This window comes from Agelaius tricolor, unplaced genomic scaffold (genome assembly GCF_023055355.1).
Source record: "Agelaius tricolor isolate 1412-34295 unplaced genomic scaffold, bAgeTri1.0.p SCAF_7, whole genome shotgun sequence".
Taxonomy (NCBI): Eukaryota; Metazoa; Chordata; class Aves; order Passeriformes; family Icteridae; genus Agelaius; species Agelaius tricolor.
In genome coordinates, this window is record NW_027269267.1 from 46,122,442 (window position 1) to 46,136,442 (window position 14,001).

General features: G+C 42.7%; 1 protein-coding gene across 5 annotated transcripts in view; it reads left to right on the forward strand.

The window, feature by feature from the left end:
- Positions 1-14,001, forward strand: part of KLF12 (KLF transcription factor 12) — a 234,160-nt gene that overhangs the window by 150,658 nt on the left and 69,501 nt on the right. For all 5 annotated transcript variants that reach the window (XM_071431074.1, XM_071431076.1, XM_071431078.1 and 2 more), the window contains exon 5: positions 7,510-7,645. In XM_071431074.1, the coding sequence (XP_071287175.1) occupies positions 7,510-7,645 (136 nt within the window). The remainder of the gene's footprint in view (positions 1-7,509; positions 7,646-14,001) is intronic.

Consider the following 14,001-nt stretch of genomic DNA (forward strand, 5'->3'; position numbering starts at 1 on the left):
ATCCACCCCAATGCATTTGTTATCAGAGACATTTGAGACAGTTTCAATTTAAGAAAGAGCAGAAGACTTGCTCTTGGTCAGGAGCTTTCTTGCAATATTTTAGATATTGAACTGTGCTGTGTGCCAAAATTAAGTGTCCAAAGTTATGCTTTAGGCACTGCAGTATTCATAACTGCAATGTTTCTGATGCTGGCAGATTAATTGTGTAATGAGCTAAAACATGAGTGCCATACAGTTTTCTTAGCCATATTTTCCATTTCCATCCTTCTAGGAGTTTGGCAGCAAATGTCTGTTTTTACTTCAATCCTTCATGCTCTGCAGACACAGGGACACATGTGTAACAGCAGTAGTAATGAGATTCTTGTTAATGTTAATTTTGACATGCAGGGTAGTATTTTGTTTTCCGTTCCTAATGGAAGTAAGTGAAATGCATTACTTGCAGCTGGAGACAGTCTTTAATCTATTGTATGCCAACATGGACTGAAATCAACCAGAGAGGAGTTTACTGGAAACATCAAAGGTGACCCTTTCTGGCTTATTGAGCCATGTTTCTGCTTCGTTTAAACTTCCACCACAATAAAAATCTGTGGCTGCGTTTGCAAGACCAAACTCATCCCCAGGCGTGGATCTGGCAAGGCTGGAGGGGCCTCGCCACCATCCAGGCTGATGTCTCATCTAGCACAGGTCTTGGTGTCACTGCCCACTGCAGAGCCATGTAACCCTGCTTCTGACAGGCAAGTCCTAGTGGTTGAATGGCAGGGCCAGTTGGAAATCCCATCATGAACAATCATTTTGATTAGCAGGTTGATAAGGCATCCTTCAGAGAAAGCAGGGTGGGGAGTTTAAAATGTGAAACAAAGGCAAGCAAACTCTGAATTTGGAAATCCTTTCAAAGAGCAGAAACAGATTTTTAATTATTTTAAGAGAGTGACAGTGATTCTTACTGTGGTGTGCTGTGTTGGCAAACCTACATGTGGGAAAGTTTATGAAGTTATTAGCTCAGAAGTTAAGCAAGTGTAGAAAGCTGAGTTTTTAATCTGAAGTGAGACAGAGGTATTTCAGGATGCTGAAATTTTCTCTCTGCTTTCATACCAGCAAGCATCATCTCACAGAGTCATTTCAACATCAGTTAATTACTGTGTGGCTTAGCTATAAATTGAGGCAAAACTCCTAATGGTTATTTAGTTTTCTCCTGCTCTTAAATATTTCATTCCTCTTTAGCCCAAGGGTCTCATGTTTGCCCTTAAATCAAAGATAGGATGTAGACATAAAATTATTTCTAGTGGATGTTCATGAGCCTAATGATGGGATGAGTTTTCATCCCTTTCACTCACAGGAATTTTGACTAGGGAAAGTAAATCAGGTTGCAGTAACTGAGAACTGCCAGTGGTGACAGCAGCGTTGTGGTGTATGGCCCTTTTCATGCCGCCTGCAGGCATCCAGGTGCAGGGCCTCTGACAGTGCTTGGCTTTGTCTGACCACAGCAGAGCACTTGAGGTGTGTATCCCTGATTAATCACTGAAAAAAAGCAAAGATGTTAGGACATACCTGGCTGAAACCCAAGTGTGACAGACAGGGAGAAAATTTACCTACCATCTTTGAATCAGCAGCACATGTGTGAGAAGGGGGAGGAGGGATGCTGGGCTCTTGTCAGCCTGCAGCGATTTAAGTCCACAATCCCTTCCTTCCCAGGAGTTTCCAGAATGTGGGCGGGCAGGAGCACCAGTTTAGGGAATGAAGAGGGAAAAACGTCCCCTGATAGTGTGGCTGTGGGCTCAGGTTATTCCCCTGGGGAGGTGGAGGCTTGATCCTGTTCCAAGGGGTTCATCTGCCCTTAGCAACCGACAAGCTGGATCCTTCCCAGAGATTGTGCTTCCGTGACATGGCTAATCCTGTACCATGTCAAAACCAATGCAGCCGTGTGCCAGAAAGCACAAATGTATGCAGTGCTCATTAAAAAGCTCCTATGCAAGTTTAAATCTCTTCCAGGATTGTAGAACAGGCAATTTTGTCCTCAGAAGCGGGATCAGGTATTGTCTGACCCCACAGCCAGAATAAATTTTAAAGCCCCAAACTGTTCAGTTTGACAGAAATAGAAGCAAGCTTATATCTGATCCAGATCAGGCTTTTTCCTACTGGCAGCTGGCAGATACAATATTAATGATGACAGACTTAAGTTGTGTAGTATTTACTGGCTGTTATGTGCTTTATGTGCGATCTATTTGCACATCTTCACTTAAAACAAGTGCAGGAAGTGAATTTGCTCGTAGTGCCCAGAGGGAAGCTCCGTTTTGGTACAGTTTGGCAAAGGGGCATCAAGAAGTGATTGCATGTATTTGTGTGCATCATGAGCAATTCTCTCTACTTTTCTTAGCAAAAAAGGATCATTGTTTCTCGAGGCTAACAAGGATGGGAAGCAACGTGGCTGCTTGCAGCCTTCAGCACTTGCAGACGTTCTTAACTCCTCTGGCTCACCAGTCTATTCAGCATGGAGAGCTAACAGCTTGCTTCTGTACCTCCTGTGCATTCATTCAATGGCACCTTTGTCCCATGAAAGCAGCAGTCTCTGACTGGTTTCTTTTTGCTTGCCTCGCCTTAACCTCATTCACACTTCACAAAACCACCAGATAGCTCTGTTGGACAAATCTTGCCATTCAAGAGGCGTAGCAAGGGCAAGAAAACCAGTTAAGGTTTATTAATTAATGTGTCTGCCTGTGTTTGGGAGAACTTGATTCGGTGACCCAGACAAGTCCCTTCTGGACCCATGGTCCTGAGTTCAAGGAAGAGCTTGGTTGTTAGAGCAAGGTAAAGCATGAAGGGAGGTTAAAATGCATTGGCTTTTTGTGGGCTTTCCTCCACCTTGCTTGCCAGTTGCATTCTGTTACTCACTTATCCTCCACCTTTTTTATCTCATTTGCTAAACTATCTCTTGCCTGCATCTCTTCATCCTCTCCTGTTTGATGTTCATTAGGCCAGTAATTACTTCTAATTCAGTCCTTATGAACTGAGGCTGGTATTCATAAACCTTGGTGCCAGGAGTTTGACAGTTGTTCTTAGATGTCCAAGAGAAAATCAGAGCTGTTGACATAAGTAGGAGTCATGAACTCCTGATGTGTAACAGTCCTGTGCTGCAGTTTGCACACTGCAGAGAGTGGTGAGGAGGAGATATCTGTTAGGCTTTTGGCCAGTTGGTTATTCACATGGCTCATTTCAGGGAGGAGAGTTGCTTTAAAGGCTGTTTTCCCCTAGCAGCTGCAGCCATGCTGATGAGAAAACAGCCCAGTTTGCACCAGCTGGCAGCAGCAAGACTCAGCCTCCTGGTCAGTCACCTCGGCTCCCCAGTGCCTCGGCCACCCACGGCTGCGAGCTGGAAGGATGTGGCAGACGAAGAGAGAGACAAAAAAGGATGTATATGTGGACTGACATAAAAAGTAAGGGAATAATCCCAAGAACACTGTTTTATTTACTTACAATCTTTAGTTAGGTTTTCTGCAAATATATAGCAGTGCTTGAAATACCTGCCTTTGAATTTACCCACTAATACATTTCCATTCCTCACCTTTTGTCCTCTGCATACTTATGTGTGGCAGCACCTCATTATATGCTCAAGCATTGGTGCCTGATGCGGCCAGCTGTACCCAGTGAGTACAGTAAATTGTCCCTGGGTGAAAAAGTAAAATGCTGCTCACAACTTTGTGTCTGTGCTAGATGTGTACAGAGTAGGACTTACCAAGCAGAAACAAGGAGAAGGTAATTGAGAGCTTTGATCCTGGCACATGCCTGTAGTAATCTAAAATCAATACCAGATGTCATAGGAGTCTCATTAATATCTTGAGAGCCAGCAATCTGCAGTAATAATGAAACAACATGTCTTACAAAGAATGAAAGTATGTAAGATTGTTCATACACATTTATACCATCTCTTTTTATGTAGGTGTATTCACGCTTAAGTGATCAGAATTCACGTATAAGAACTGTATTACAGACTCAGTTATGTAACAACTTCCATCATTTCAAGTTAGGTTTAGTTTCTGAGCTACCTACTTAACACCTTTGCTGTAGTGCAAGTCACATTAAACCTCAGTTAACATACATAGCTTTTTTGTTAGAATTTTTAGTTCTGTGGACAAAAAGTGCATCACTTGTAGCACATTTAAATATTGGGCAGATACAAGCATAACTTTTTGTAAGGAAATTCACTTTAAGGGGGAAATAAAAGCTTTTCTCAGAAGGTTGTAAGGCAGTGGAGCAGGGTGCCCAGAGAAGCTGTGGATGCCCCATCCCTGGAAGTATTCAAGGCCAGGTTGGATGAGGCTCTGAGCAACTGGGTCTAGTGTATGGCATCTCTGCCCATGGCAGGGGGACTGGAACTAGATCATCTTTTCAAGGTCCCTACAAACCTACACCTTTCTGTGATTCTGTGAAAAGAATATAATCTTTTCTAGATTTAGAATTAATGAAATACATAGTAATAAACTCATTCTTTTAAGAAGAAGCATTAGGGAGCAAGGCAGGAATGGCACTTCTTTCAAAATAGTTTTCTGGGGCTAAATCAGCTGACTAGGTGGTTCAGTTGCTTTTAAATAAAGTACTAGATTATCCCTAGTGCTCAGGTTGAGGTTACACATTGAATATCATCATGTGTAAGTTGTGATTTTAAGAAGCACGGTCAGAAAGGTGCTCATTCTGCCTAAAACAATTGAATGTTTCAAACAGCTTCTAAGTCATGTTTGTCTGATGTAGGTTCACTGTCAACAGCCTTTGCTTTGATAAGCAAAAAGTGTTTGCCATCCATGAAGAAATAATAAGCAGTCCAAACATAGCCAGCATTACTGAGGCACCTAACCTGTGCCTGTAGAAAGGTAATAGAAGAAGTACTGTGCCACTGTAAATGCACTTTAAATGTGGTTCCAGAAGGAGTTGTTCCATCAGCTTATTGAATGTATTTAACACTATTTTCCTTATGGAATTCTGTAACATAAAAACCACAGCTGAAAGTTAGTTTATAATCAGTGTTCTTTTACTCACAGGTGGTTTGCAGCTAAGACATAAATTAAAATTTAGGAGCAGCTTTCCCTGGATTCATCACTCATTTGTGGAGTGCTTTCTTTTCAAGAGCCTAGCTATTCATCAGTCCTAATGTTATGGCTGCACAGCTCCTGAAGTATCTGCAGCCCTCCCATTTTTCATTGTAACTCATTTCCTTTTGTAGAGTCAGTAAACACTGTAGCATAAGAAAGATAGCATAATGGCAGATTTAACTATGACTTTTGGAGCTGCTCCCTAGCTGTGGGCCCACTGAACTGTTCATGGTCTCCTAAGGGAGCCTGTGATACCTATTGTCTAGATTTGTGGTTAGCCAGAGTTGAGTAGGAATTAATCCCTTCTCAAGAATTATGTTGCAAGACCCAGAAGAAAGTGTCCTGTCCCCTCTGCAATACAGGAGAGTATAAGCTAACAAACTGCAACAGTTAGCTCTTTAAATAAATAACCATGAATTCCCCTATTTCACCAGAGCAGACAAAATAAACACATTTTTACTCAAATCTCTGCCTGTCTTTCCCCTTCCTATGCCTTCCTTGCAGATTCAGACCTCTCTCCAGATTCACTCTCTTCCCCAGCTGCTTTGGGTGTCTCTCAGCACCTACTAATCCTTTGTGGTATTTATTGAGTAAGGAGAAATGTCTCTTTCTCCATATCTATGGCACAAACAAGCCCCAGTTCCTCTCAGCTGTCCCAAGTCTGTGGCACAGTTGTGCCCCATATTTCCCCTCTATACCCATCTCTTGGTTCCCTCCCCCTATCCCGCTGAATTCTGCTTTCTTGCCCTTTGAAGGACAGCAACCATCATAAGAGGGAAGGCAGGTCACCTGCCTTTCTGTTCTCCTCTCCTTCCCTGTATGTTTTTGGCAGAAAAGCTAACTCTGGTGGCCATCTGCCTGGTGCACACCCAGCTGTTCTCACTCCTCCTCCACAGGACAGGGGGGAAGATAAAGTGCAAGAGCTCAAGGCTCAAGATAAAGGCAGGGGGATTACTTACCAATTACCTTTACGGGCAAATAGGACTCAGCACAGGGAAAGGTAATTTATTGCTAATTAAAAGTAGATTTGGGTGGTGAGAACCACAGTCCCCAACCCCCTTTTCCAGGACTCCCCTCCTTGATTCCCAGCTCTTCTCCCTCGCCCCATCCCAGGGGGATGGGGACTGGGGGCTGTGTTTAGTCTATAATTGTTCCTCTCTGCTGCTCTTTCTCCTCACACAGTTCCCTTGCTCCATTGTTGGTTCCCTGTAGACAGTAGATCCCATCAGGGCAGTCTCCTCCAGGGACTTCCCCATTATGAAGAACCTTCTCCCCTCCATCTCCTTGCACATTGGTATCTGCAGAGCTGTTTCACATGATCCCAGAACTGTTAGTATTGGAAGTGACTTCTGGAGATCAACCAGTCCAACACCCCCAACAAGCCAGGGTCACCAGGAGCAGGTGACAGGAACACATCCAGGTGGGTTTTGAATGTCTCCAGGGAGGGAGGCTCCACAGTCTCCCTGTGCAGCCTGTTCTTGTGCTCTGCCACCCTCAGTGTAAAGTGATTCTCACACTTTTTTCCCTTGCTCCTTTCCTGGCCAGTTTTTTTACATTTTCTTAAACCTGTTTTCCCTGAGACACCCGCACTGTCTGCAGGGCTCAGCTATGCCCAGCACTGTGTCTGCCACGGGACAGCCCTGGCTGCTCCTCATAAAAGGTCCTGCAGCTGTTGCTGCCAGCACCTGGGCACTTACTCCACTGCCATGCAGTATGGATACTGTAAGCTGTGGACAGGTAAAACAATCCTGCAATTCCTGATCTTCAGATACTTGTAAGACCTGAAACTGGGTGACTTTTCAAAAAAATGTGTTAGCTCCACTGATACTGGTCACCTGAATGTTGGTTGCCTGTGTGAGGTTACACGTAGTGTGGAGTAAAGGATCCTTCAGAGGCTGACAGTGGTGTTGAATTATGTCAGAAATCAGGACTGGGGTTTTAGATGCCTAAATTTTCATTGAGTGGAGTGACATGGGTTCCATCCTGATACTTCACAATGAATGTTCAGAATCAGAGATTGCTCCTGAAATTTTGCTGTCAAATGTACTCTTGAGTGTTCTGTGTTGTTCAAAGCAGATGTAACCCTCTCCCTTCTTCCCTTTCCCTTCGCTTTCTGAAGTCAGGCAGCATAAGTTACTTGAGTGTAACTGGGATTTTGTTGGATGCGGTCTTAGAAGTGGTTTTAAGGTACTGCTGAGTGCATTGGTGGAGCCTCTGTGAATTCACAGACCTGCATGCCCCTGGAAGTGCTCACATCCAGCTGTGGCACCACTGGGTGGCTTTGCCCACCTATCAGCTGATTTGGGAAGCTCGGCACAAGCGGTGCTCTCCAGCCGGAGCAGGCAGACGTGTTGTGCACCCTGATGTTGTTCTGGGACAAGATTAATTTCAGCACACTCATATTAATCCATTATATGTCTCTTTCCAGCACAAATGGACCCCCGAGGCCTATCTCCCAGACAAATTAAAAGTGACAGTGATGATGACGACCTGCCAAATGTGACCTTAGATAGCGTTAATGAAACTGGATCTACGGCGCTCTCCATAGCCAGAGCAGTACAAGAGTAAGTATCGCGTTCCCAGACAAGATGAGTGTGGCTGAGGCGTTCCCAGACCGCTGCTGCAGGGCTGTCCTCCTGCCTGCAGGCAGCATACCTGCCAGCACCTTTCCCTGGAGCTTTATTCCCTTTTTTGGGAGACATGACTGTATCTCTTGTCTCTCTCACCATCTTTTCCTTTCTTTCTCTCTGCCCTGATTATTGAGTTTCATATTGAAGTTGTTTCTTCTCCTTGATGTACTTGGAAAGCTTGCAGTGGGTTTATATCCTCTCCAAAGAGAGACCGGGTTAGATTACCACTCAAAAACCATGTATTTTTTCCTTGACTGAAAGCAGCATCAAGAAGTTGATTCTAGTTGCTGTCAGATAGGAACTAGTAGCATTTTTCCTGAAGGACAGTGTCATTGAAGGAAATTACTGAGGGGCTTCCAACAATTTTCCACTGAGGTTATTTTTCTGTGTACTTTTGCTAACTGGGTGGACAAATATTTTCTTAATTTAGTACCTGCACTGCTTGTTTGAAAAGAAGGAAGCAGTTTATCATGAACATTTGTAATTCTATAGATGCATGAGGTTGGTCAGTCACTGTAGCAGCTGGAAGGGAACCAACTGTGAGGTAAATAAGTATTAATATCCCAATTTTATAGGTGAGGAAAATGAGGTTATGCGTAAAGGTCACCCTGTTGGTCTGAAGCAGAGCTGGAAATAGAACTAGAGCCTCCAGGCACTGAAGCCTGTGCTAGACCCACAAAACATGTTACTTTATCTGAGAAGTGCAAAATATGGGCATTCTGGGCATTATGAAATAAAAATGGTTGTAATGAAGGCCATTAGACATTGCTATTGTATAAGTTATTATAGATGCATTTTAAATGTCTTAATATGGTATCTAAAAATGTTTTGCTTTGTTTTCCTGGACATCAGCAGCTAAAAGAGCTAAGCTATGTTTGGGGAGGGTACTGCCTTTGGGTTTTTTGGGTTTTTTTTTTTGCCAGACATCTACTACCTCCTCTGTCAGCCAGGCACCATAACTGTGAATCTCAAACTGATATTCTCCTTAAGCAGAGAGAGAGGTGTTTGTGAGCAAGGCAAGACAAGGTGTTGGTTCTGTGATTAGCAGGCTCCCTTTCTAACAGTGATAAAGGAGGGGAGGGTTTCTTTGCCAGTGAGGCTATTGCTTGATAGACAGGTCCCATATGTATTTTCAATTTTCTAGTCACAACAGCAGGCCCTGAAGTGCTAAGTATTTTTTCTCAATTTATAGCACACATAGTAAGCCAGAAAAATAAAACAATGCATCGTGATTTTGCAGTAAATGATTTTGCACTGTCTAATTACTGAACAAAGGAAGTATGGAGCACTAGCAGATAATTTTAATATATGACTGGCAGGCAGATACTGTTCTCTGTGATGGATATTGCTTGAACACTTAGAGAATTGGTCAAACCATGGAAAGCTTTTTTAGCTTTTGTACAATGCATTCCACAGTTTGTGAAGGTAAATATGTTGAGTATTACGTGACTGGCTCTGGAGCTTAAGAATCAAATTAAGAAATTTAATAATACAACATCAACTCATTCTTGTTACAGGTTTTATTTAAACAGTAATCTGTTAGTTTATTTCAAAAGCCCCATTAGGAAAATCTAATTTGACTGTGATCTGCAATTTGTCATCTTTACTTCATTCTCAGTCACAGACACCACACATACAGCTGCTGAGTTGAAAAGGAATGTTGGCACTTCATGCTAACTGCACTCAATCTATTTCTTACTTGGTCTGCAATATTGTGCTCTACAGGGCAGGCTCTATTTTGATTTTAGGCATTTAATATGTACCTTAATATTAGATGTTTAGCAAAGAAGTCCACTGAAAAAGAAGCTCTCATTCTACATAGCCTTGTTGCAGAGAGGAAAGTGCCTCTGAAACCTTCCAGAGGGAGATCCTGTGTGCTCAATTTCAGCATCTAAACTTAGCAGACAGGAATTTCCTCTGAGGACATGGAAAGGCACCTACTGTTCTGCTGAATAACGGGGCAGCGTAGGGACATGCATAGAAAGACTCTTCAGCAGTCAGTGAAGTGTAGGTCATAGCTTAGTGCCTGAGGGAGGCAGGCTGGCCCTCGAGTCTGGATGACTGTCCCACAGAGTGTGTTGTTTTCTAAGTGAGATTGTAAGCTCTTTCTGGTGAAGAGTTGCCCAGAAAATAACTTCTTGCAGAGAGTGGCTGGGAACTGCACCTCAGTACTTCCAAAGTGATGGGAGCCTCCTTTTCTTCAGTACCAATTGCTGTTGTACTGTCTTGTCTTTGTTAAACAAAATACAAATTTGTAGGTGCTTGCTTACTTGCTAGCAGGTGTGAGACAACAGCTGATATTTTCCTGCTTGTTTTTCAGACATGTTTTAAACTATTCTGCATAAGGATTATGAATATATATATATGTGTGTGTGTATATATTTGCCTACTGCCACCTATTCTCTAAGAGCAGGAAGGGAGTTCAGACTCTGGGGCTTTCAGAATCTGGTGGTAGGCATTTGCTTTGGGTTGATGCTGTAGAGCTCCTCACACAGCATGTGGGGCTGTGAAGGATTGCCTCAGTGCCTTGCCTTTCCTTGCCTCTGCCTTTGCCTGTGTGCAGTCTGTGGGGCTCAGGACTGATCTTGCCTGTGTGGCTATCTGCATCTCACGCCCTGCATAGGGCTTGGCACGCTCAGGCAGCAATCCCTCTGCCCTGTTGGAGCTGTCTAATTCAGGGGCAGAGAGAGACTCCAGGCTGTGAGCTCCCGTTCCTCTCCATGGCCCAGGGCTGGTGCAGCAGCTGCCTGGGACACAGGTCAGCGCTGCGCATCCCTGGTGCCAGGTGAGGCCACGGCAGTCCCTGACTGGGGAGCTGCTGGGCCAGAAACTGGGAGTGGCAGCACTGTACTGAATGCTCCTGCATCTTCCCTTGCATCTCAGTCTGCCACCTTTTAACCACAGGGAAATCAACTTGTCAGTTTTTGGGGAGTAACTGTTGTTTTAATACAGCCATTTTTAAGCTTGTTGCTTTGGAAATGATGCTTACCTAGCTGGGTCACAGGGCGGTTTGGAATGCCTATTTGAAAGCTTTGCTTTTCATGTCCTCTTAAACTGGGTGGCATCCACCTATGTTGCTGCTTTGATTTGGGTCAACTGTAGTCTTATAGGAACAAAATTCTTACGAATAAAAATTGTGACAATGAAACACTAAGAGCCACGTGTTTGGCATTAGTTCTTATTTACACAAACAGAATGTAGTTGCTTGCATATTTGTAAAGTGACCAAGTATGACTATTTTTTCTCAGGAAAATTGCCTTCTTGCTGCAAGCTTTATGTTGGCTGAGCTTCCAGACTTCTTTCTCAGTAGTTCTTTTGGAATGAGTTCATAGTTCTCCTTCAGTTCAACAAACCCAATCAATAATGTAAAATTATAGATAAATAAAGTCATTATTTCAAGCAGGGTACTTCAGTGAAATTTCTTCCTGTTGTTATGTCTTACAAAATACGGACTAGGAATTGTTTATTAATCTCAGATAATACGCTCTGGCTGATAATAAATATTGCAACATTATGTAGATTTCAGTGGGCTTTGCATTGTAAGCAGCATTTCATCCTTTCTGTGGCGTGTTTTACAAACTCATTTTGACATGTAACATCTAACAAAGAGCAGATTTGCCTCTATATGCCTGACACCACTGATGCTTATTACACAGCAAGAATAGCATCATATATTCAGCACCAAGTCTCAGATACACTCCAGAAATCTTTATGAAGCCAAGGGAGGAGAAGGCATTAGTCAACCCCTTGAAGACCAGTAAAACTTTTTTAGGGTCCCTCACAGAGGCAGCATGCTATTCCCTCAGCCTGGCAGCCTTTCCATCCCTAGGCAGAACTGATGTAGGATGGCCTCAGGAGCCATCTTCATGGCACTTACTAATGCAAACCCTGAAGAGAACATTCATCTCCTTATTTCCTGCACACTTGTGTGATAAAATACATTATTTTACAGCATTAAGCTTTCCCTCCCTGAATATGCATAATTTAAGATCTCCTACTTGCAGAAGCAGGAGAGGCAGAGGGTGATTTTTAGCATGAACTTTTGACCAGTATGTTGGTAAAAATCCAAAGGTGCAGAAATTGCTCTTTCTCTCTAGACTTCTTTTCTCCTTAGGTGTTGTAAGTGGAGGAAACTCCTTTGATGGAACCGTTTTTTCTTTTAAATGTCAAGGAAAAGAGGAACTGTGCATATAAACTGATGATGCTTCAGATAGCGTATTGTTTTTCTGGAGCAAGAGAGAGACAGAAGTTTCAGAGAGAAAATCCTGTCTACTACTAAGTATATAAGTATATATATAACTAACTTATAGCTGCAGTTAATTCACAGAGATGGGATTTGTCATTTGTATGTGACTGCTCTGACTTTTAACATGAATTCCTCTTTAGGCTGAGCAGGGTGCCTCGGAGTGCTTGTATGAAAATGAGATGAGGGACACTACCCCTGTTCTCTTTGGCTACTTTATGTGATTGATACATTGGTGTTAATGTGATCATCTTACTTTATTTTTAACTTCTCTGGCATCTATTACTGCAGTACAGTAAGAGTTAGTTTTGAATACTGCAGAAGAAAAAAGGAGACTCCGCAACAGACAGACAGCATAGCCACTGTACCAATGTACTCTCTTAAATTAGTGCATACTTTTCAAATCTGATTTATTTTTCCTAAATCTCTTTTTTTCTCCCTCCTCTTCTTCTTTGTAAATCAACTTCTGTGGTTTATTTTTACCTCTTTAGAAGTTTGTATCTTTATTGCCATCAGTTGTTCATTTTCTACTCTTTGTTTTAGTTTGTGCTCCTGCTTCGGTTGCAATCATTACTACTGTTGAGCTATTCATTATAGGGAACTTTCACCTCATTTTTTCCTTCCACTTACAGACAAAATACTTTTTCCCGAGTCTTCAAAAAACATAAGCGAGAGTATTTCAGCAGTGTTTGTGTGAACTTTGCTTCCCTCTTCTCTGGTACATCTGCCTGTGCTCATTTTAAAACTGGCACACAACTGCGTGGTGATTTTACATATGGAGAATTGGCTAGTGCTCATCCAGAATTCCTCAATAAAGGATTTTTTTTTTCCACTGGAGAACACTAATTGGTTTGAAGTGAAGTTGTGGGAATATATGAATTTCAATTTTACTTGTCTCATGAAGAGTACCCAAGTGTGGGATGCATTTTTCCATTGCAGCAAGACTTTAGAGCAGAAGGTTACATAGTTGCTGGAATTGCAGGGAGATTGGACCACACACTCAGAAAGAACTGTCTATGGGCCTCTGACGTCCCCACAGGCTGTAACATGGTGAGACTTCTCCTTGGCCTCCTCCAGCGTTGTTCTACAAACTGGACTGACTTGCTAAAAGTATTGAGAGGCATTTGTGCAGATACGTAAGCGAAAGACAGTAGTGACATAGAGCCCTGCAAGGCATCTGTTATGGTTGGTGCCCCCGCTGTGTCATTATTTCAGGGATGTTTCTGTTCTAGTTTTGTTTTATTTTTTGTCAGCAGTCTCAAGTCAGTATCCTGTGGCAGAAAAGAAGAGGTTTCTGCAGTGAAAACTGTTGCTGGGTTGGACGCTGGCTACTGAGCCAAGGGCACTGCTGAGCTGGCAGTGGGCTGTGTCTCAGCTATCTTAGGCACCCTCTGGTAGTGCTGGGCTGTCCAATTTGGACATTACCTCGCAGCAAAGTTCCTCTCTCACAATGCAAAATATCTAAAAGTTAGGCTCAAGTATTTTGGATTTCTTTAGTGGAGAGATATTTCTGGGTCTAATCATGTTATCAGTTATGCTCATCTGCCTTTCAGAACGTATCTGTGTTCCCCAGCAGCTGTAAAGAAACCCGGACAAGTGGTTTAGAGAGTGATAAAACTTTACATTGCTGAAGTTATTTATGAGGGAACCCCTTCTATGTTATTTTCTAAGGCTGTGCTGGAAGTTTGTGGCTTGAGAAGAAGCTGAACTTAGTACATCTAAATTTGACTTGCCCCAGCCACTACAGGTGTGATTTCTCCTACCCACATGCCTTCCCTACATGCAGTTCAGACAGCTTGTTGAAGAAGTACTGACTTCTTCTACAGTGGGTTTATATGACCTTTTATAAAGCTATTCCTACCAAAATCTGAATACTCAGAAACATCTGTTTGTTTATAAAAATGAATTGGCCTGAAGCCCTTATTAAGGACTTCAAGAGCTTGAAAGACCTATATACCTTTGGGAATTGCTCTTTAGGCACTAAGTATGAACCTGGGGTTTCAATAATCCAATAAACCCATATTGTTCTAAAAAGGTTCCTTTTTTT